The 23,200-nt window shown below is 40.2% G+C and overlaps 2 protein-coding genes across 8 annotated transcripts in view; both read right to left on the minus strand.

Moving 5' to 3' along the window:
- CDC14B (cell division cycle 14B) overlaps positions 1-10,347 on the minus strand; it is a 57,937-nt gene extending 47,590 nt beyond the window's left edge. For 6 of the 7 annotated variants that reach the window (XM_074532908.1, XM_074532903.1, XM_074532904.1 and 3 more), the window contains exons 1-3: positions 10,044-10,347; positions 2,202-2,295; positions 1,250-1,325 (exon numbers count right to left, since the gene is read on the minus strand). In XM_074532908.1, coding sequence (XP_074389009.1) covers positions 1,250-1,325; positions 2,202-2,295; positions 10,044-10,203 — 330 coding nt within the window. In that variant the 5' untranslated portion in view covers positions 10,204-10,347. Of the gene's footprint in view, positions 1-1,249; positions 1,326-2,201; positions 2,296-8,706; positions 8,731-10,043 lie in introns of those variants that run through there. The other variant, XM_074532910.1, reaches the window with a different exon arrangement.
- A 2,620-nt stretch (positions 10,348-12,967) lies between these two features.
- PRXL2C (peroxiredoxin like 2C) lies at positions 12,968-17,988 on the minus strand. Its single transcript, XM_074532911.1, has 6 exons — positions 17,267-17,988; positions 16,742-16,810; positions 15,172-15,225; positions 14,629-14,734; positions 14,255-14,386; positions 12,968-13,645 (listed from the first exon to the last, which is right to left on the minus strand). Exons 1-6 carry the CDS (start codon positions 17,876-17,878, stop codon positions 13,518-13,520), a joined length of 1,101 nt encoding a protein of 366 aa, XP_074389012.1. The 5' UTR covers positions 17,879-17,988; the 3' UTR covers positions 12,968-13,517.
- Between the last annotated feature and the right edge of the window lie 5,212 nt (positions 17,989-23,200).

A 23,200-nucleotide genomic window follows, 5' to 3' on the forward strand; every position in this document is an offset into this window, starting at 1 on the left:
CCCACTTTGATCAACTGCTAAGCTATCATAAAATATCATTTTATGCATTTAAATACCAATGTTACCTCTTCAAGATACCAGATTCAATGCATTCAAGACAAAACCTCAGATCAGTAGCAGAAATATGTTTTCAGAAAGCCTAACATGTCAGACACAAGACATGGAAAGGGACTAAAACATAGAAGCAACTATTTTGTTTCTTCAGAGCATCCAATATACAAAAATCAGAGAATCTCATCTCTAATGAACACGGTTACCCACGTGGGAGTTTCCCACCTCCCAGCCCGGACCACTAAACAGGTTTGTCTCAGGCTTAGCCAGAGACAATTCTGCTAGTGCCCCTGTAGGAACCGAGCAGCAAATCACACCCATGGGTGTCATTTGCTTCTACAACCTGAAGAATAATAAAGCAAGTCTGAATTCTGCAAACTATTATCTGTGACAGACATCAAGGAATGAAAAAATAATACCCTCTTATTCTATTATGTGCTGTATATTTCCTACTTCTCACAGTTCAGTGGCAGTTTAAAGATTTAAGTAGTTTTGAAGAGGCAAACCATGATTGACATTAACAAAAATAAACTTTTTTATCTGCCAAACAGGTTTTATACTCCAACATCTACTAAAGATGAACTAACTTGTAGTAAATTGTGTTAATTAATTTAAGAAATCTGTTTTAAACACACTATGCTTTATCAAGAGCCCAATCCCAAAAATTACTCAGCTCCTGTAAGAGAAAATAATCTGCAGTACAAGCAGAGCAGCCTCCTTCAGGCCAATGCTATCAATGCTACTAAATATCAAATGTTGTTCATTATTGAAGAATGTCAGCATCAGAAGAGAAGGCCAAGTCAAACAAAAATAATTTCAAATAAAAACATAGCACTACACCCTCAAGCTCACTCAATACTGGCAGATTGCCAATAGGACAGAATTCCAGGAAAAAAGCTTTTCCTATATAAGAGGCTGTATTAATTCAGCAACTGATCTTCTAGAAGCTTAACAATAGTTACTGCCACAGTTGTGTATCTTCTGTAAGTGAGTGAGTGAATGAGTAAGTGAGTTTTCCACCCTGATCCTCCTCTTCCCTAAATTCACCTCACTAAAATATAGCATTCATATTCAGAATTCAGCTGGGTTAGGAAAACAGGAAAGCAAATGAACAATAGCAACAAATGTTGGCCTACTTGTTTTTGCTTTTTAAAAAGCCAGTAATAATTGTCTTTTGTATCAAAAACTCAAGTATTACCTTTAATTTCCTATTTAGCTTGCAGCAGTATCTGTAGACCATTGCCAGATTGAGTGGTCCAAAGTCTGCATAGAAACTGTTAGAAGAAATGAGAAAACTTGTACATGACCCTAGTAAATGCCTTTTTTTTAAACAAGATACACAAAGTTGTAATAATATACATGTGATATACATACATCATTCTAAAAACAAGCATGCTCTCTTACATAAATACATACTGTTTTGTTGGAGGAAATGTTTTGTCATCTTAAACATGGACTACATTTTTTTTATTTTACACACAGTACCATTTGAAACCAATACCCAAGACTTTAAGAACTATTTCTCGCTACTGTATCACTCTATGACAAAAGTTTTTAAACCCTATTTAAAGAGAACCTCATAAGCTTTACTTTAAAAGAAGGCAACTTGTGCTAGAGAAAAGTGAACACAGAGAATAAAGATTTATTAGTGTATTAAAAACCAGCAAGCATGCCCTTGATCAAAACTATTTGAAGAATTAGCAACATTCCACATCATGTAAAAGACAAACACTGTTCGCTACAGGGGAAATAATATATCCATTGTCAGCTCATAAAGGCTTGAATTGACTTTACCATTTTCTTGTCTGATTCTAGGAAGTTCAGACATTCCACTTAATACATGAGGAACCAAAGACACCCCTTTTAGTCTGGCAGTACAATGTGCACTTCTAAATTTATATGGCTGTATCATGTTTCTGTGTCTTCGAACAAGAATGGGTACAATGAAAGCTTCTGCTTTGAAGATGTTTTTAAGAAATCCTGATGGGAAAGCAAGAAACCCTTCAAAAGCCTATAAATCATCATGGCACGAAGTCTTAGAAGACCAAACTCATGGAATTAATTCTCCAAGGAGACTAATTCCTCACTGCTGTTGTTCTGACTAATTTATTTCTGTCAAAAAAGGAAAAAAACCCTAACTTGGTACTTACTTCTCATACACAAGTTCATCATCTATGCAGAAATAATGGGTATTTGCAGCTCCACTCTTTGGTTTTTGGTAGAGAATTGCAAAATAAAGGCGATCTGAAATGCAAGAAAATTGGAAGCTTTTATAAACATAATGATTTTCTGCTGAAACTCTGAAGTATTACTTGTCAATGGGACAACATTAAATGGTTTAGAGTGAAGAAAAGTTTCTTTAAGTATTAAATTAGATATTATTATTTTTCCAGTGTTAAATAAACAAGGCACACAAAGATTGAGGCTTTTTGCTCAGCAACATTCCCATAATCCACAGCTCTTTAGTGTTCTTTCCCAAAGTGTTCCTTGTTTGATGATTTTGCAAAATAGCAGGAGCCTGACTTGCACCCACACACACAGCAGACACCTCCTTTATCAGGTTTGGTTCCACTCCAAATACCAATGCACACACACCACCCCTCAGACTAAAGCACAAATCCCTCTGCACCTCTGATTCCCTACATTAAACTAAATGATGAAGCACACTCACACCAAACACAGGCACTCCTTTCTGCAAAGCCATGATTTTGACAGTACAAATTAAAGCCTGCAGGTAACAGACTCGGGAGGTATCCAACATGCTGCCCATGGGAGCACCAGCCAAGCCCCACCTGGACATCTCCAACTGAATTCTCATCCCCATGCCAGCTGCCCCTTCAAAGACTGTGTGTCTGCAGGCAGGAGACATCTTGTACTTGCCTGGCTTCCTTTGTTAAGCTGAGGGGAAAAAAATACCAGTGGTATTCACATAGATATAAATTACTTTTATGGCCGGGGAAGCTGAAGCCCCAGTGAACTTTAAACACTGACTGTGCTCCTGCTATAAATTGCTGTGCTTGGGGTAATTGGTCAATAAAAATTGAGGCTTGCAGCACCACTGCAATTCTTGTCTTCCTCCTGCTGAGAAAATATCATCATAAAGTATTTGAATTAAAATTCAGACCTAAAAGGAAAGCTTTTTTTTTTCAAATTAATTTCCTATAACAGATATTATGTAAGTATCAAAACAGATCACGTGTATTATTTCAAAACATGATCTCTGGTGAGGAAAATCTGTATGTCAGTTTTTATACAGCAGAGGGGGGAAAAAATCACTTCAAGCTTCAAAAAAACATCATCCATGACCACCACTTAGAAATCATCACCTGTATCTCGAAAATACATATCCAGGTACACCCTGAAAGGAGTTACCATATCTATATTTCAACAGTCACATGCTCAGTGCTCACCTACACACACTAGGATCTCAAGGGTGAGGGCAGAAAAGTCCACCAAAAAGAGTACAATTTCTTAATTTTTTTTCAGTAGAACAGCAGCCCAATGTGAGTGGTTTGGCTTAAACATGTACAGATCTGGAGCAACATTGGGATGTATAGTACCTCCTAAGCAACTCAGGCACCTACCTCCTTACTTTCTAGCAGAAGCAAGGCATCCAACTTGCTTATTTAATTTCTAATGGACCCATTCAGTAGCAGAGCAACTTCAAGTACTAAATGTGCTGCTTCTGTACTTCCAAGCACTTACCAAATAATTCCCTAAAAGCAAGACAAAGGATAAATGTGTGCATATTTAAGAAGTGACTAAACTGCCCACAAAGTGAATTATGTGTGGAGAAGCAAGAGCACTGATACTTCAGCTGAGTGCAAAATATGCTGTGACAAAAACTGCTTCATAGAGAGGCAGCCCTGGGGTGGACTTTTGTGGGTAGTTCCCCACCATGGTGTTAATCATTGAGCTCTGTCAAGGTGGATTTGAATGAATTAGAAACTGTAACAGGTATCCCTGGGCAATATTAAAAAAAAAAAAAAAAAAAAAAAAAAACAAAAACAAGGGAAAAAAAGGAAAAATAAAAAAAAAGGGAGAAAAAAGAAAAAAAAGGAAAAAGAAGGCAAGAAAAAAGAAAAAAAAAAGAAAAGTGGAAAACAAGGTAAAAAGCGGCTTTGCTGACTTCCTTCCCTCTGCTCTGAGAATGAGAGCTAATGTATGCAGGAGAACCAAGGGTGAGGGAGGAAGCAGAAAGGAGAACTGAGAGGACGTGATATCTAGGGATTGTATTTAAACTGGCATTGCTAGATTAAACACATGTCACTGCAGCCCCAAGCTATAATTTCACACCACTTCTAAACTGATTTAATGGCTAGCTGCCACCAGGTTCCTTAGAAGGAACAATCTACTGAGTTAGTTCACTGAACCAGCCTGCTGGGGGTTAAGAGCAGGAATATGCAGCCAAAATTTTTCCCTCCATGGCATCTGTCCTTAAGTGCCAGTCTAATTATTGACTAGACTGAGCTCTCCCTCTTCATTGTACACAAACAATAACCACATCAAAGTCTGGGAGGAATGGCAGTAGTACTCAAACTGAGTTCCTTGGGTACTCAAACAGCACCTTTTTACCTTTTTGCACTTCAGCTTCTTCAAAGAAACTTTACATCACTTTTGAAAATATAAAAGTACTTTGCAAAGAGCAATCCAAAATCTTCAAATACAGAAGGAGGACAAAAATGAAAATATATATAGTTTGCACAGGTCAAAGACCTAAAATAATTTAGCATTTTGCTCCACACCCAGATTTAGAATAAAAGAATCATGTGCATCCTCAGTGCTCATACTGTTACTGAAATGCTTCTGCAGCTTTCAAAAATGTCCAGCAAAAATAAGAATTCCTATCTTGAGCAAGCAGTGTGTATGTGGCCTTCAGAACTGCTATTGGCAATGGCTCTGCTCTGGTATCTCTGAACTGTGCTCATTGTTGCTATTCTTAAAACACCTGAAAGAAACTTGAATTTAATGAGTTTACAGAAGTACCTCACAATAAGAGCAGTGTGAGTCAAATGCCAATATCCTGACAAGCTGTCCATTCCTGTGCACTGCTAACAATTAATCCCTATTATGTAAACAGCAGGCTCCATCTTTTTAACATGTTCCCTATGGGGAGATTTTGGAATGGAGAAATTTCCTGTAAGTGTATTTACCCTTCTACTGATTTACCAGTCCAGCATCTGACAAATGCTGTATTACTCACCATGTTTGTTTTTACCTGGTTTTTTTTTTCCCAAACACATTCCAAGTTCCATTTAATAAAGGATTAGCGTGTTGTGATTTTTTTAACAGAAATTAAGAGAAATAAGAATTCCTTCATTAAGGATCTGATTGCAGGATTGAAAGTTTATACATAAAATACACTCAAGCACTGATCATTTGATTTCACTAGGATTTCACAAAGGTTTGGACTGCGAGAGCAAGGCTTCCCTCTCATTATCTTCATACTTCCTTTGCTAATTTTAGCTCTTTAGTATTTCATTTACATATAGTGCACTTGAGCACTTCCTAATTCCTGCAAATTTCTGATAAAAAATCACCCTAAAACTATCAAACTAGAGCAGACTTTTCTAATCATCTCTCAGAAGAACGACAGAGTAGGGCTCACAGCCTCACAGGCTGCATCTGCTCTGCAATTAAGAGATATGGCTGCAGCATTTTAGATATACTTCAAATACACTTAATTTTATCAGCCTTATATAACAGAACAGTTAAAATACATAAGCATGGATGTCACTGCAGGCATTTAATTTGAGTTATTGCTGGTAACTCAGCTAGTGAGACTAAAGCGAGCACGCACATGACTGTCCAAGCTGATTGCAGTGTTATAGAAGGAAAAGCACTCTCCTTGTTTATCAGAGCCACAGTGTTCTGTGGAAATAGATGTGTAGAAAATTGAGAGCTACTACTTCAAAATCACATTAATGTGAATTTAGAGATGAAAAAAAATAATCTCCTTCCTTTACTCTCAACAGGCCTGATGCTTCTCAGGTTGTGCTGCACAGGCCTTCAAGAAAGAAACTTCATTAATTCAAGAATTCCAGTTGGCCTTGATCATCTTAAGAGGCTTCTTCCAACTAAGTGATTCTATGATTTTAAGCGACAACTAAATATTAAATAGGCATTAGTGGCAGGACTAGCTTGCATATGATCAGCAAACATTACTTAATGCAAACAGAAATTCCACAGTTCTATTGTAAAATAGATGTCCTAGATGAGAAACTCAGTGACTGACAGTACAACAAAACCCAGTGTTAGTCTGTTTTGAATCACCAGGAATGTAACCAAAGAGGAGTGTACTTCTGAATTCAGAGCTGGTATGTACAATTTTGTTGGGTTTGACTTAAAAAACTTCAACATATTTGTTTCAGATTTTTTGTCTTCCTATCCTTGAAAAATTTCATTAAGGGATCATCACTATGATATTTCAAATTCAGCTAATGATAGACTTGCCAATTGGAAGAACAGCCTGGAATCTGAAAAGGAAAATAAAAGTACATTAAAAAGATAAAGGAACTTTTTTTTAAACAAAAAACTGTGAAAGCCTTATTTTCAGTGCCATGTCATGACTGATCGATACTATTATTTCTCTTACATAGAGTGCTTCCACTCTGCTGCTCTTGACTGACACACAAGACTGCACATGTTCAGGCACTTTCAGTGCTGGATTAGACACTAAAAGACTTAAACATGTATTTAAAATCTTAGCTTTGGAGAAAACTCACAAGTAAGTGAGGTCATATTGATAAAAGAGTAAACACAGTTTTTGTACAGAGACAGCTGCATAATAAAAATGAATTGAAAATGTTGGGAGTCAAAATATTGGAAACATAATGATACTTATTAGAAGTGTCATTAGCATTCTAGAAAAATAGTTTTCTATTGGGTATACAAATTTATAATGACCAGCACTCCTGGAAAAAGACAACTTAATAGTTTGAAAAAATTAACAAACTACAATATAAAACCAAATAAAACAACCCACATATCAATGAATACATTAAAATGAATATTTAGTTATCAGCTCCTAATGACAATATAAGAAAAATTATTCTCAATGAAGAAAAACAAAATAGGTATGTACACTGTAGCTTAGAGCATCCTTTAAGATGTTCAATTCTGTAAACAAGATGTGTATGCATTCAACAGGAAGAACAAACACCAAGAAATTATCCATGACACTATATCACTTAAAATTTAATTCCATATCTAGTTATTGTAGTTATTTAATTTTAGAATTTACTACACAAAAAGGTGAGAGAGAAACCCACACCTTTTGCCTGAAGTTTATACATTATAATTCCACCTCTTCTTTAAAATGCTCTTTATAAAATAAGAGCAATGAGAAAGAAAAGGAGCTGAGGAAAGGAAATGAACAGCTTCCAAGAGTCTCACAGAGCATTGCTAAATTTTATTTAGATCATATAAATTACTTCTCTCAGAGATCAGAAGGATATGGGAATATGCTTCTAATAAACAGACTAAATGCATTCAGTTTCAGCAAACTGGATTCATACCAGCAAGCCTCATGCACTAGTTGACAAAGAGAAAATGATAAAGCTTACCATGCAGCTTAACAGACTAAAATGAACAACTTTTTAAAAGGACAGCTTTCCTGAACTAGTCTTACTAGTACCAAGAATATTTAGACAGTTCTGATTAATAGTTATTCTGACATATGGCTGATGCATACAATTAATTACAAAATAATTAATAAGGATAAAAATAAGGAAGTGCAATGATTACTGTAAGTATTGTGGGAATAAAATACCTAGAATGGATTTGAAACTTTGCCGTCTGTGAATGTAACATCACACAACAAAAGATCTATAAATCTTTATAGCAATTTCGGTTTATGTTCTGCTTCTGTCTTTTGCAAAGATGAAAACAAGGGTAGCCTGAGGTGTTTTTAATAAGTTTGGCACTGTTTCTCTAAGCAGATAAGCTAACACAGACCTCTCAGCCTTTAAAATGGTTCAAATATTTACCAGTATGTCCATTTTTGAGAATAAGACCTTATGCTTTGTCTCTAGTACACAGCTATTAATTAGCTTCTCAAAACTGCATTATGAGAAGGCAAAACTGCCATTTCAAACCTTGACAGAACTTTAAAACAGCTGAACAAAAAGGTAAGCCTCTTAGCTTATTCTTTTAAGATTTCTCTTTAAATAAACAAGTATGACATAGCAGTAAACTAAACATTAGACTATAATTTGAATCAGAACTAGAAACTGGACAATAAACAGCAGCCACTGTACACCGCAAGATCAAAAAAAAAGAAGTATTCTTAAATATAATAATCAAATGTACTTTAATCAAAGTAAAGTTAATTAAAGTGCACTTTAATCAAATTTACTACACTAGGTACTGCTGCACATGGTGAAATCCCACTGAAAAAACACAGGTCAAAGCCTAGGTGCTCTACTGAATTTTAAAAGGTAAACACTTTCTTGAAGGAGAAAATACAGTAATTTAATGGGCTTGCTGATGCCAGACGCACGTTACCAGGTCAAAGCAACTGCTTCGTGAGAATGGTTACAGAGATCTGTTTGATGGAGATGTGAGCTGGACAGGGCTGCGTGGTAATACTGCCAGTAAAATCACTTTGATAGTAAAAAGTCATTATCTGTTACAAGAGGGGTTTCCACAACTGACCTTAAAATCATACTACCATCACGTCCTATAGGAACAGTTGCTGCAACAGAAACAAAACACATATGGAGTTGTTGGAGCTTTAGAGTTCTGTAGATAAGTACGCCATTATGTTTCTCAGTGTAGATTAGGCCTAAAATGCTGATTTTTTTGGCTGGAATATTTAGGATTTTACTTGCTGACAGTATTAAAGCTTTTTTAAAAGAAGAATCCAGTATGCTTTGGACGTTTACATTCTTTCTACGTTGCTATGACAAATTTTCAAAACAAAATCTTACGGTTTTCTATACCTACTCTTATGTAGGAGACACACTAGTTAATATAAGGAACCATGTTTTTACCACAGAAATGAAAGGTACATTGGTGCCTTTTCTTCATGTTTGCTCTTTATATTTTTGCTTGCTCTGTCCACAGATATTTTCCACGCCTTTCACAAAGATGTGCCGGGAGGGATAGTTCTTGCTTTTTATGAGAAGTTGTAAATACACTAAAATTCTGAGATTATGACATATGACTTAAAAAGTAATTTTTGCTGTTGTTTTTACCTTTAGGCAAACTAAACTCAAGCCCATCTTTCAGATGGGGAGCTCAAACCTAAACACAGAATTTTCTGGCTGTGATCCAACAGGCTTCTTAAAAGAGGCAGACTCATGTGCCAACACAAAGCGCGGCTCGGAGCCTGGAGTCACGGCAAGGAGGGAGGACACTGAGCAATCCTGCCCGCACAAGCTGTTGGCACTTGCACGTCAAAGGGAGGTGCGACGTTCGCCCACTATTTTACTCATTAGCCAGCAAGCCCGATATAACGGCATCAGGAGAAACAAATATCTGCATCTATCTATACATGTATATATAATAGATACAGACAAATTAGATATAGATATATTTGTGCGTGCGTATATACACATTCCCCCAATACATGGAGAAACATGCTACTTTTTTCCACCCCACAACGTGTTGAACGGCTAGAAACGCGTTTAACGTTGTTTTCCGTTCACTCTCTCTGGCAGGCAGAAAAAGCCAGCGAGAGGCAATCAGGGCTGGGTACGGCTCGGGCTACCGGGACACGGCAGGACGAGTTATCCCGCTGGACGAGCGGCGCAGTTCCCAACAACACTTGGCTGAGTGACACGCCAGAGCTCCGGGCTCGGGGACTGACCGGCCCACCGCCCGGACAGCAGCGCCTGCCGAGCGCCCCGGGCTCCCGCCGGGAATAGCACCGACGGCAAGTTTTCCTGCCCACTCGGCGCCGGCGCGGCGCCCACCGCCGGCGGGACGGGACACCGCGCCGGGACACCGGGACACCCCCGCCCCCCGCGCCCCCGGCACACCCCCCTCACCCGCGATCCTCAGGCAGGTCTCCAGACCGGCGGGGGGCGGCTGCCGCCGCCGCTCCGCCTCGCCCCCCGCCGCCCGCGACGCCGCGCCCCGCGTCCTCTTCAGCGCGGGCGGCGGCGGGGCTGCGCGGCGCCGCGCCTCGGCCCAGCTCTTCCGCTTCATGGCGGAGGCGGCCGCGGCGCTACGATCCCCTCATGCCGCGGGGACCCGGCGGCCGGAGGGAGGGGAGGGACCCCGCGGCGGCGAGGGCGGCGGCGGCGGCTGACGCGTCCCCGCGGACACCGCCCCCTCCCGCCGCACCTTGGCCCCGCAGCCCGGCGGAGCGCCCGCCGCACCCCCAACGGCCGCCCCTGATTGGGGCGCGCGGTGTGGCGTCACCGGCGCGAAGCGGCGGGGGGGGTGACGTCATGGCGGCCGCGGTAACAGGTGGGCCGGGGCACGCGCCCCCCGCCCCCGCTGCCGCGGCGCCGCCTGTCTGGGCGCGCGGCCGACCCGCGCTGCTGACGTGGCGCCGGCTGCCCCCGGCGGGGAGCGCGGCCCGGCCCGGCCCGGCCCGGGGGCCCCGCTCCGGCCCCGCTCCTGCCCCGCTCCGGCCCCGCTCCTGCCCTGCTCCGGCCCCGCTCCTGCTCCGCTCCTGCCCCGCTCCTGCCACGCTCCGGCCCCGCTCCGGCCCCGCTCCTGCCCCGCTCCGGCCCCGCTCCTGCCCCGCGGCCTCGCAGCCCGCTAGGTGCCCCTCCTGACTCGTACCGAGAGAGGAGCCCGAGCGCTCGGTACTTTGTAAAGCCAGCTCAAAACAGTCCAGTGCATGCAGGCTGCTGGTCTGAGCGTTAAATGGGCTGATCTGGAAAGTTTAAATAACTGTGTTTGAATCTGCCTGTTAGATACAGCGATACTTTACAATATGCAGTTATTTTAAATGGCCGTAGCACTACACCAAGCCGGTAGGTAAAACAGCTTCTGAGAACCACTCCCTTCCCACCTCCGTCTAATGGCCATGATGAAAGCCCTGGAGGGAGTATTCTACCATCGCTGAGTGTGCGTACTTACGGAGGAAAACCTGCTGGAAACATTCTAGTAGCCGCTTATTCGCTGCATGACTTTTTAAAAAATATCCTTTCTAAATGACACCAGTCACCTAAAATTCTTCTGACACTTCGGAAACAAATTCTCCCAAGGGTGACTGTGGCCGTCGTTGTTCCAATTCATTATGAATGTGAGAGTCATTGTCCCGCAGGGGTCAAGCAAACTGTCTCAAGCTGTGGCCAGATGCAGAAGGCAGGGCCAATGCCCTGATTAGGACACTTCAGCTCTTCTGCTGAATCCTCCTCTCTCTTCCTCTCTCCTTTTTTTCGTCTGCAGTTTGTGAGTCTTTCTGAAGAAGTGATTTTGCTGGGATAACACAGAGGTTGTGATATGGTTCCTTTCAGTATTGAAATAATAAGGGTAGATTACTTCTACCTAAAGAGCTGTAAAACTACAGTTTAATTAACCACAATATATTTTAATCGTCCACAATTCTTTTAGCTGTAGTTAATTTTTAAAAATGTGTTTATTAGGACCAACAGAACTATTACCGTTGTATATTCTTTTAATTTTACTAAAAGCAAAAGAAGCAGGAAGGCAGCTAGAACGTTTCCTTTAAAATCAAAAGCACCAAGAACAACTGCAAAATAAAAGTGGAACAAGAATCAGTGCCCTTAACTGTGATTATCAGGTTAATGAAGCAGAGTGGAAGCACTACAAATCAACTGACTATTCATCATTCATTGTCTTTGAAAATAATTTTTATTTGTTCATTGTCTCTGTTTTACAAACACATGACCAGTTTTCCAGCCTGCTTTTGGCTGTTTAAGTAACATGAGGCAAAGAGGCAGATGCATTCCAGAGTTCTTGGCATGCTGAAAAATATTGTTGAGCTGGGGGACTGCTGGAGGGAGGAGGCAGCTCCTTATTTGAGACTGTAGGAACAGTGGTTCATGAAAAGCAGGCTTCACTCCCCTGAGAGCCTGAGCTGTCTGTCCCAGTCTGTTATGCCAAGTTTGAGGAACACCTCTGAAACCACAGGGGTTCAGAGTCGGCGTGTGACTACCTTTAGCCCATTGCCGAAGGCTGTTCAGTCAAAGCATGGAACTGACAACTGTATTTTGCCATTCATAAAATCCTTCTAAACATGTAGTATCAATATAAGGGTGTAATGAATAAGTTGCTGAGACATAGTATCTTTAATAGAATTACATTGTTCAGTATTGTTGTGTTTCTTACGCGAGCCTTTTATTTTTATCAAGGAACAGTGCACTTAATTTCATATGCTCTTAATGGTGTAAAGCTTTCCAGACCTTGCTCTGGGCCTGCCAGTGACCTTAATGAATGCAGGAACAAACATCTTCACAAAATGCCATTTCACAATTGCATTAAAGCTTAAAAGGGGTGAAAATTTGCAGTTGAGAGATGTATGTATGGTAACATTTTACAGTGAGGGTCAAAGATCAAAGGCTGCAGAGAAGGATATGCTCATCCATAAATCTTGCACTTTTTTTTTTTTTCAAATTGCTAGAAAGTGTATCCTAGATGAAAGAGGGCACGTCTACTTTAATGAAACCAATAGATGTTGAACATAAACATCTGTAGATAAATGAATAATATGAAATATGCCAGAACTGCAAACCAGAAAGAATGCTGTTATGCTTACTTCAGTTGTCCAAGACAGAAATAACTAAGAACAATTTATTCTGAGACCTCTTGCTCTGAGAGAAAATACGAACATACAAAGGAAGAATATCCTGCTGCAAAGCTTCATAGGAACATAAATAATTCGTCTTACTCCAAAACCAATAATCTGATCAGATAAAAATTTAAGAACCACCCCTCTCTGGTCTTACAGACCCATGTTTTTGTATCACACAAAAGAACTGCAGACAATACAGGATGATGTATTTAAAATTTTTATTTGAATTTGTGAAATGTGTTTCATAACTTCTGCCACTGCCAGATGCAAATGAAGTCCAGGTGTTCAAAACTGTAGCTTTTCAAGGTGTATTTCAATACAAAATTGTCATGCAGTGCTGGAAGCTTTAAAACAGTGCTGAAAAGTCTTGGATTGAAAGCCAGTGTTGATCTGCTGAAGGCAGGAATCCCAAGTTCTTCCTGAGCAAAATCTGGCTTTTTTACCTTAGTGCACCTTGAACAACGATGTTTAAAAAAACACTGGCAAGTTTGTCTGATGAGACAATGATAAGCTCCAGGATTTTTTGCAATCAGTCTGAGTTGTGTTTTGTTTTTTATTACCCTGTACTCAATGGAGATAGCACTTTTATATCCATCTCTAGTGTCAGGCAGTTTATTCTATGCTCTGATTTTCTACATAAGGTTTCAGATGTCCCACAAAGAAGCAACAGAAGCAATGCTTGTTGTAATTCACCGGAGAACTGTTCTTGTAGAGAACAAATTTATAAAAAAAAGTATACATTGCTTCAGTGTCATATGTCAATAATCCGGGGTTTGTTTGAGAAATTCACTGTTTTAACTCCTGCCAGCTGCAAGATTGTATTAATGGGAACATGATCCAGCCTGTTTTTATCAAGGTGCAAAAAATGAACTTCGTTGCCTGGAATGAGAATAACATGTAAATTATTGAATAACATATTTATTTATTCAAAGATGTAAGTGTATTAAAGCAGCATTCTGACTACCTACCAGTTACCGTACAAATGTGTACTAGTTCTGTAGACTGCACGTATTCTGTATTTTAAGCAATGACAAAATGTTTTTTAATTGTATTAAAGAAGCAAGGAACATTGACACACTTAACTACTTTAAATCTGCTGTAGCAGGATGTTTCCTAATAATGTGGTGACTGTCATGTTGCAATTCCCCCTTCATGCTCTACCCCTCTAATAAAACCACATTAAATGCCTCAAATCACATGTGAACGCAGAATGTAGGTAAATACCACAATGTCAAGAAAACCCTCCAGACTTTGAGGCAGTTGTTCCATCACTGATCCAACCAATTTCTGCGGTACTGTGATCAGGTTTATGCCACCTCTGTGGGAGATGGGACTATGCAATGACACTCTGCAGATTTCTTCATGCGACAGAAATCACACAGTTCAACACCAGACTGTCTCCTTGGGACCCACAGAGACAAAAGGTGTAATGGCAGCAAACAGCTAAAGGAGACAGTGGTGACTTTCACACAAAACAAAGCAGCTCACCTGGGCCTAAAATCAAAGCTCCTCCCTGCTGAGCAGGGTCTCCTTGAAAATCAAAAGCTGGGCCAGTCATTGCTCTCCATATACTTCTAATACTTCCCAGAAGAGTGTTTGATTTCACATGAGGGCTCCGAACTAAACAAAACCACAAAACACTTGTTATGTGGAAATATGAAAGTATATAAGAGCAACAACAATTAACAGCTGCTATGAATACTTTAGAGATTCCTGAGTACCAGTGTTTCCACAAAATATAGCCTGCGAGACACAGTCTGGTGGGCAACTCATTTTCTCTTTACATTGTGATCATACAATTTTATCAGAGCATTTCTGTTTTGTTTGTGAAAGTCTAAATAAGGTGAGAAAATCATTCTTACCTGATGTTTTATTACCTTCACCTCTTTTCATCCCAAGTATTTTATAAATTTCTCTTTGTGGATCTACATACATTTCATGTGTATATCCTGTTAAACTGCAAAAAGGCTGCAAAATATAGGCATAGACATAGACAGACACAGAAAAATAAAGTAATATTTGTAAAGTTAAGGCAGTAACTAGCTAGGGTTTACTGACAACAGCAAAAATACTGACACCCTGTCAGCTTCTGTTCCCCCCTCTTATTGGAAAGCTGTGTATTTGTTAGTTATGTTAAAGTACAAAATTTTTAGCCTCAAAGCTTCTATTAAAACAAAGCTTCCAGTGAAATCAAGAAAGGATGTTTCCTTAGCAACCCCTGGTGGCTCTTAAAGTGCAAGTTTTAATTATTTGCTTTAATCATGTATTACTATTAGAATTGCCTCATGAACACTATCCTTTTTTCCTGTTGCAAAAGACTACCTTTTCATGCAAACCAAATCCCTCAGTACAGACAAAGAGGACATAATAGAGGATTCATTGTATTTAATGACTACTTTATTTACCTTGATGTGATGATATGATGACTGTCCAATAACTATAAGTCTCACATTTGATTCCTAGAACAGAAGATGGGTATTGAAGCTGTAAAGAGGAAGTGGGTGTCCTACATGACTTCAAAACATTGCCAGAATCTGGTGTGCCAAGTTAGTGATCACAGTGCACTGACTTAAAATTATTTGACATTAACATAACTTCCATGTTTGGAGACTGTACTTTTGTATATCACGCACAATTAGCAGCAACATTAATTTTTTAAGTGAAAAATTATTTTTAAATATAACTTTTAAATTACAGTTGTGTAATCTTTAAGTTTCCTGTAGCATTGATAGGATTGTCTTTTCAATTAATTGCACCATGACATGATTTTGGAAACTCAAAATTTCCACTCAATTGCACCTACATCCAAAGAAGAAGCACAAAAATGATGGTGCCCAAACATCTGGGATTTACATATATGGACCCATTGATAGATATAACTTGCATTTATATGCACTGCTCTTTTTTGCAGATGCAGCCTTAGGCCTGAGTCTGTAAAACAGAGCCCAGAATTGAAGTTCATTTAGATATCACTAAAACCAGTCCTAAATATAAGGTTGTTTTATTACATATTTGCCTTTCCCATATAAAATAATTTTGCTAGTTATGAAAAGAAGTCCTCCTAAAATCAGAATCCTTGCATTAAGAAATGCCCATTCTTAACTGACATTTCAGACTCTCTAGATACATTTATTTGAGGAGCCAAATTAAGAAAATGTCCTTTTGAGTAACATTGATCAAACAGTTTAGAAGTGTCTGTCCTGAGAAGGGAACCTGACAAAGAAATTGCTCCTTTTTGTCCTCATAATTCCTAATCCATCTCAGATGGACTTAGATGGAGTTGCCATCAGCAATGACCTGAGTCTCTGTCATTGGCCATGCTGCTTTTGGGAATAAAGTACGGCAGAATTTCAATCAGCAGTCTAGAAGAGACAGATTGACCTTCCACATTTAGCAGGAGATCATTGTCTTCTCTGGCATCTCCTACCACCCAAAAAACTCATATCGATAGCAATCCTTGCCCACTCTACTTCTGTTTTCTGTCACTGTCATTCCTGTTTGTGCAGCTGCCCTGGAGAGCAGGACACACTACTAATGTACTTTACATATCACCATAGAAAAAGATCCTATTTTTAATCCAGATCAATTTTCTGATCTTGTTCTGCGCACTTCAGCTGGCCCTACTAGCATAGTGGGAAGGGCAGTAGTTAGCAGTCAGAAGACAGCTGTCCAGGGCACTACTAACACTGAAAGAAATGCCTGTCAGATGTTGTCTAACTGTTCTGAGCACAACAGTAAAAAGAGCACCAAGCTAATAGGGCAGGGAGAAATAATGCTGTTCCAACAGAGCATGCAGTGCCATAAATCCTTTCCTGTGTCTCCTAGGCAGATTCATTACTGCTATTGTAGCAAACAATGAAAGTGCTTCTTCTGAGCCTTTTTTTTTTATTCCTCGAAGCTTTATGTAAGTGCGTAGCTGGACATAACAGATCTGCTTGATTGCGGCCACAAACACATTAAGAGCAGAGTACTTACTTGTAAAAATGCCTTGGGGACTTTTGCCAGATCTTCTACGTACTCCTTGCAGGTGTAACACAAAAAGTTCTGCAACGTACCCAATTGAATGTGTCAGAAACAGATACAACTGCATAGATGGAAGCAGCAGACTTTGGACACACACCACTTAGGAGGTGATCAGGACCAAGGAATGGGAAAGATTCCAACCACAAAATTTGGATTCGGATACTGGTTTAACCCAAGCCTGAACAAGGACACTGGGCCTCTGGCCTTGCAAATATTTTTATCTCTAGATATTTTAGTAATGTGATAGCTGGCTCGACAGCCGGGAAATCAAGGAACACGATACTTGTTTCCCTAAACACCCGGCTGAAGAAGTATTTCCTTTCTGGTAAATACTGTTTCACTTTACCAAAGAACAGGCGTCTCAGGAGCAGCACGGCTCTCCTTTGTGTTCCTGCCCAGCCTGCCAAGCCCCCGCATCCCCGTCCTCCCACAGCCCCGCCGGGAGCCCGGCTGGGCCCCGCGACGGCCCCTCCTCACCCGCACGAACAGCACGATCGCTTTCTGCTCCGCGTACAGGGCCTGAAAGGGGACGCTCCTGCCGTCCGCGTCCAGCACCGGGCAGCGGGCGGCCTCCCGCAGCTGCTCCTGCTCCGGCCACCGCCCGCTGTCCCGCTCCCGCCCGACCTGCTGCGTGACCGGGGGCGCCGACGGCCCGGCCATGGGAGCGCGGAAGGGAAAGGCGGAGCTGGAGCGGAAAGGCGCCGGGCGTTGTGCGACGGCGAGGAAGCGACGGGGCCAGGATGGAGCGGAGCGGTTCGCTCCCGGCCGGGGGAGCGACCTCGGGCAGCCGCGCCGAGGCCCAGGAGGAGGCGTGGGATTCGGATGGAGAGAGCGAGCAACCTGCGGCCCAACCCGCTGCGCGTCCGTCAGCCAGAGACGGGGTGCAGTTTGTGCCCGAGAAACACAGGAGAGACACCCGGAGCTTCCCAGGAATGGTGTGCAAGCAGGAGCAGTGACATGGCCGCACGGCCCTCGAGGTCGGCGTTCTTTTTGCGGGAGGCCGCAGCCCTGCAGAGGGCCGTAAGCGAGATGGAAAACTTGTGGAGGAGTTGTCGAGCTGCTCGGTTTTGTGTCAGACAAAAACCGCATCAAACCCGGAGTCCCTGTTCATGCAAAAGCAGAGCTTCACAGTGTCTTGACAGCTGAATAGCAGATGTTCGAGTGCATTCAGAAATGAGTGAACAGTTCTTACAAAAATAAAAACACTATGTCGTTGAAGAGTATTGTAGTATTTTAGATTGTTGTGTCAGCTGAAAGCTTATGAGAATGACGGTACTTTTCTTAGTGGGCAGAGGAGAAAGAAATATTTCTCGGAAATATTTCGGGAATCCCGAGAATTTTTTCTGCTTTGTGAAACTGTCTGATTTTATTAATTTAAAGTTAAACTGCCAAGTTTCTCTTGGCAGACTGTCGTGGGGTCTGTATGTTTGTGTGGTCCAAACTTACATCTCCTGTGCTTTGGGTTAAGCCGCTGCTTTTATATTACCAGGACTGAGCACATAGAACAGGTTAAGTCTTACATTTCAATATGTCCTCACAAGGACTTTGATTTGAAAGGTGATGAATTCAAATTAGTAAAGATTAGTAAAGAACTTCAGAAAATTGTGAAACTTACAATTCTCCAATGCAGTTGGACCCAATGATTTTAATGATCTTTTCCAACATAAGTAATTCTATGATTCTGGAAGAATATGGTCAGTTGTTTTCATCAGGCTTCCTTGTTCAGTTATTAGTATGTTAGAAGTATGCAGCACACTTCTTCCCCTGGCAGTTCATAAACCAAACCGTGTGCTGTGTGCTGTGTGCAGCAGCCCTGTAGCTCCCTCAGCAGTACTGATGGGAATGTGCTGCCTACCCTTGACTACTGCAGGACATAGCAAGGCAGACAACTGACAGCTTTTGACAAGCTTTGGTCTTCATCTTGAAGCTGAAGTGATGGGTAATCTTGTTGTGTTATGCCTGCAGTAAGCACTGGGCAGGACTCAGGGGCACAGCTCAGGACTCGATCATCAGGAGAGCTTAAGCCAGGGCCCTTGCCACTGCAGCTGGAAATCAGAAGAAGCAGTCGTATCACTGTAGGGGATCTGCTGATGAAAAGAATTGTGCCTTGTGGTGTCACAAGCTCAGAAGACACAGCCCCAGGTCAGTCTGCACATAGCTGACCTTGTGCATCCAGAGAGCTTGTTCTTTCTTGATTTGAAATGAAATCTCCTGAGGAGCCCAAGAGAGACACTCTGCCTGTCTGGGAGAGTTGGTAATCATTCCTACTAGGCCAATGAAGACTGCCTGCAGACTTTGCTTTATGTAATTTGGCCTCCTTAAACTAGCTGAAGAAGCACATCCTTAACAACTGGTTTCAGTAGTATACATGTGAGGAACAGCAACTTTCTTCTGAGGGTATTTGCCAAAGCATTCTCTAAAACCCCTCAAGCACCATGTTTCTAACTTTTGGTAGAGAATCTTAAGTGTTGTGAGAATACAAATACAAATTGCTGTCACCCCCACTTTTGTAGAAAAAGGGCAGAAGGGAAGGCAGTTGTACTCTAACATGTTCTCTGAAAGAAGAAACACTCAAAATTAGCAGTCATGTTTTGAAAGCTGAAGATTAAAGCTGTTCATTAATACATGCTTAACAGAAATGCAGATGTAAGTTTTTCTTAGATGGGAAGAAACAATCCATATCTGCTGAACAGTACTAACTACCTAAGTGTGCAGTCTACTAAAACTATATAATTCTTCTATGTGTGCTGTGAATAGGGAAATTTCCTTTTCTTTCCCTTCCCTCTTTTCTTTATAGCTCACAAATGTAGAAATGTGGATAACTTAAAAAACCTCATTTGTCAGAGTGATGTATTTTTCATTGTCCTAAGGAGAATCAATCAGTGCATTTACATTATTAATTTTGATTCAGGATGCAAGTCACTCTTTTCATTGAAGTGCAATTTACAGTAGAGAGAAACGTAGCTAATATTTAATTAATCAAGTGTTGGGTTACTTTGTACTCTGGATAAGAAATTCAAATTCCTACCATTTCAAGAGGGAAGATAGTAATTACACAAATATGGTGGTTAATTTATTTGTTCTGTATTGACTAGTGAAACAAAATACCAGCTGTAATTATGCAACCTTAATTCCTTTGTATACTGCAGCTACACAAAATATTTGACAAGAGAGGTGTGGCCTGTATCAACGCCATAAATACACTACCTAAAATATTTGGTGTTTATTTGTAAAGCAACATGTTATTATCAATTTACTGCACAATGTACTGTTTATTTAACACAAGAATATTTGTTCTTGCTAATCTAATATTGTTTAGCTAGAGATAACAAGGTTATTACTTATCAGCAGAAATAAATTAGTGTTTACAATTCCAGGGAAAAACATCATGCTAAACACTAGCTAAGATTTAGTTGTTTTTAAACTGTTGTTGTAATAACAAAGGAGTGAAAGTGTGTACTGTCCTGTAAATAAGAGAGATTCTTCTCTATAAGGATGGCGAGAGAAGTACCCCAGAGAAGTTGTGGACTCCCTGTCCCAGATAGTGTTCAAAGCCAGGCTGAATGGAGCTTGGAGCAGCCTTGTGCAGAGGAAGGTTCCCTACCCATGGCAGGGGGCAGAACTGGATGATCTTTTAAAGTCCCTTCCAACTCAAACTATTTTATGATTCTATGATAAGAGGCTTTTTCCTTTATGTCTGCCTTTCATTGTTCCTTTAGTCTCACAATATCCTGGAGGTATGATTGAATAGCATCATGGAGTGATTCTTCCAACCAGCAAGGACAATACCCTTCTCCTGACCCAGAGATGCGACAACTGAGAGGCATTTTAAAAACTTGTATTCCGTTTATTGTCCAGCAAGGACAGTAATTTGGACTTTGAAGTAATTTTGCAAGAGGTGAGTTAATCTCTACTTTCACTACCTGCTGTGTGTACTCATCCTGATGTTATTTCTCATTAGTTTTGCTTCCTGTTTTGTGTTCTGTGGTTGTTTTTGTATTGTTTGTTGGTTTTGTGTGTATGGTTTTTTGTTTGGTTTGGTTTGTGCTTCTCTATTTTTGTTTATTGAGGGAAGATTGGCCGTTTGTTTTTTTTCCCTGAAGGGGGAGTTACTACCATTTCAAAGCTTGCCTAAGTTTTGCTTTTTGGCTCCATTTAAAAGTTCAAGGTTATTTACCAGACTAAAGGGCTTTGTAAGTCTGGCTGCAGTGTCAGAGTATCAGTGTGTATTTCATACTGACTAACTGTTGTTTCTGAACACAGATAATAGAAATGTAATTTAAAATCTACTCAAATAGTTCAGGAATTATAATGACGTATGGAGAGAAAATATTTTTCCTGTTAAATCTGATATATTTAGTTTAGTAAAGCAAACCCTACAGAGAGAGCAGAAGTACAAACTTTACTACACAGCAAAATAACAGTATTAATTGAAACTTGCACATTTTATTTAATATAGCCTCCAGGCACAAAGAGAACTTTTAAAACTCTCTGAATTGGATCTATTCTGCTTTGCAGCTGCCTACTCTGTGCTGCAAATGAGAAACAGAGATGACCATCTATATGTCAAGCACAGTAAATTATGTGTGAAGATGCTTTGAATATTTTTAAAATAACTAAGAGGTAGCAAAATACTACTGAAATAGATGAGACATGGTCAAAAAACAAATAACAGATATGCTACAATCCAGACAGGCCAAACAGAATTCTCCTGTATCTTGTTAGCAATAAGGCTCTTAGAAAGTAAGCTAATTATCTTTAGTGTAAACCAGATGAGAGGATTAAGAAATAAAGAATGTGAAAAAAAGCAGATGTGATTTCATGGAGTGTCCAGGGAAAATTAGGCCTCACTTAAGACTGGTGTCTTGCAAAGTAAACAAAAACTTATTAAAAACTTTAGATACTGTTCCTTTTTTAACTTCTACCCATCCCCCCTTCATTTTTTTGCTTATATGGAAAAGCGTGTTGTGAGAAAGCTGTAGTTCCCAGCTACTATTTTCTATATTTCCTATGTTCTTAGAGAGTTGGAGGTATACTTAGCAGTAGATTCAGTTCAAATGGCTCTTTTATTTATGACAACATTGATATTTAGCTACAGTTAGGAATTTCCTTCTTGAGGCCAGTGGATGGGCTAATGTTTTCGCTGGAGGCTAATAGCTTTTGCTGATTATAGCACACACTTGAAACAGATCTCATTTATTTCTTGGTATATAATTAAGAGTAGCATCACTTTAGCATCAGACATATCTCTTGAGCCTCTTTGCTAGAGGGATCAATTAGAAACCCAGGCCAGTTCTCATAAAGAGGTGGATTTGATTTTTTCACAAGGTTGCCTGACTGTATCCTAAGGACTACAAATGCATTACCCATGCCCACTCTTCTGCCTTTCAAATTTGGCTAAAACTTGTTGCATCTCTTAATATTGACTGACTGAGATGATGTATGTGCCAAACTCTGATGGAGTAAGCCACAGTTTTCATTTAGTGGGTACTTTCTTAAGAAATTATTTAAATAAGAAAAGGAGTCCAAAGATAAAGTGTCTAATGCCCATGTGAACCCTTAATCAGAAGCTTTAGACATTACAGCTTTCCAGCTGGCTCTCCTAGGAGGGCCTTTAAAATCCTCTCCAGTGGAAATAATGTGTTTGGTTTGTTAACAATGAAAGCGTCTACTGCAGCCGGTAAAACTCATGCTGGAGCTGAGGTGGAGGGCCTAGCCCTGAAGGCCTTTTTGGGCTGGGGTTCATGTGGATGCTAGATCCTGCACTTGGTGCTTTGAGAGATAAATCGTTGGCTTATGGCTCAAAAATATGGCCCCTTCTGTGCCTTCAATGTTTAAGCAAGAAAGCTGTTTTTCCTTATGTTGTTTGCACCGTAATTTTGTTACTTACTTCAACAAAGATGTCAATCTGCTCCAGATTTTTCTTTCTTAATGAAGCTATTTATTCTTTCCCTATTTTCAATTCCTATTTTCAATTATCTTTTTAATATATTTCAAATGCAGTCATTTGTTTATGTACAAAACTAGCAGTTAAAGTAAAGATCAGAAAAAAAAGGCAAATATAGATACATGGAATATTTTAGTTGGAGACAACCATAAATTAACATATATTAACATATCAGCTAAACCACAAATTATTTTAAAAAATGTCTGTAAATGTAAAATAAGTGTTATCTTTCTTTGCATATTGGTGAAAGGCCATTCAAATGAATTCAAATTTATGTACTGTTGTTTCATTACATCATCATCTTTCATGTTATAAGTTAGAATGTGCAATGTCCTTCTGTCTGCAACCTAAGATTTCACATGTAAAAGCTAAAGAATACAATGTACAAAACCAAAATCTGTTAAAAAAGAAGAAGAAAATAATGGCAAAGGAATGAAAATTCCCTCTAAGCTCTATTTTTCTTT

The sequence above is a fragment of the Zonotrichia albicollis genome, chromosome Z (genome assembly GCF_047830755.1).
Source record: "Zonotrichia albicollis isolate bZonAlb1 chromosome Z, bZonAlb1.hap1, whole genome shotgun sequence".
NCBI lineage: Eukaryota > Metazoa > Chordata > Aves > Passeriformes > Passerellidae > Zonotrichia > Zonotrichia albicollis.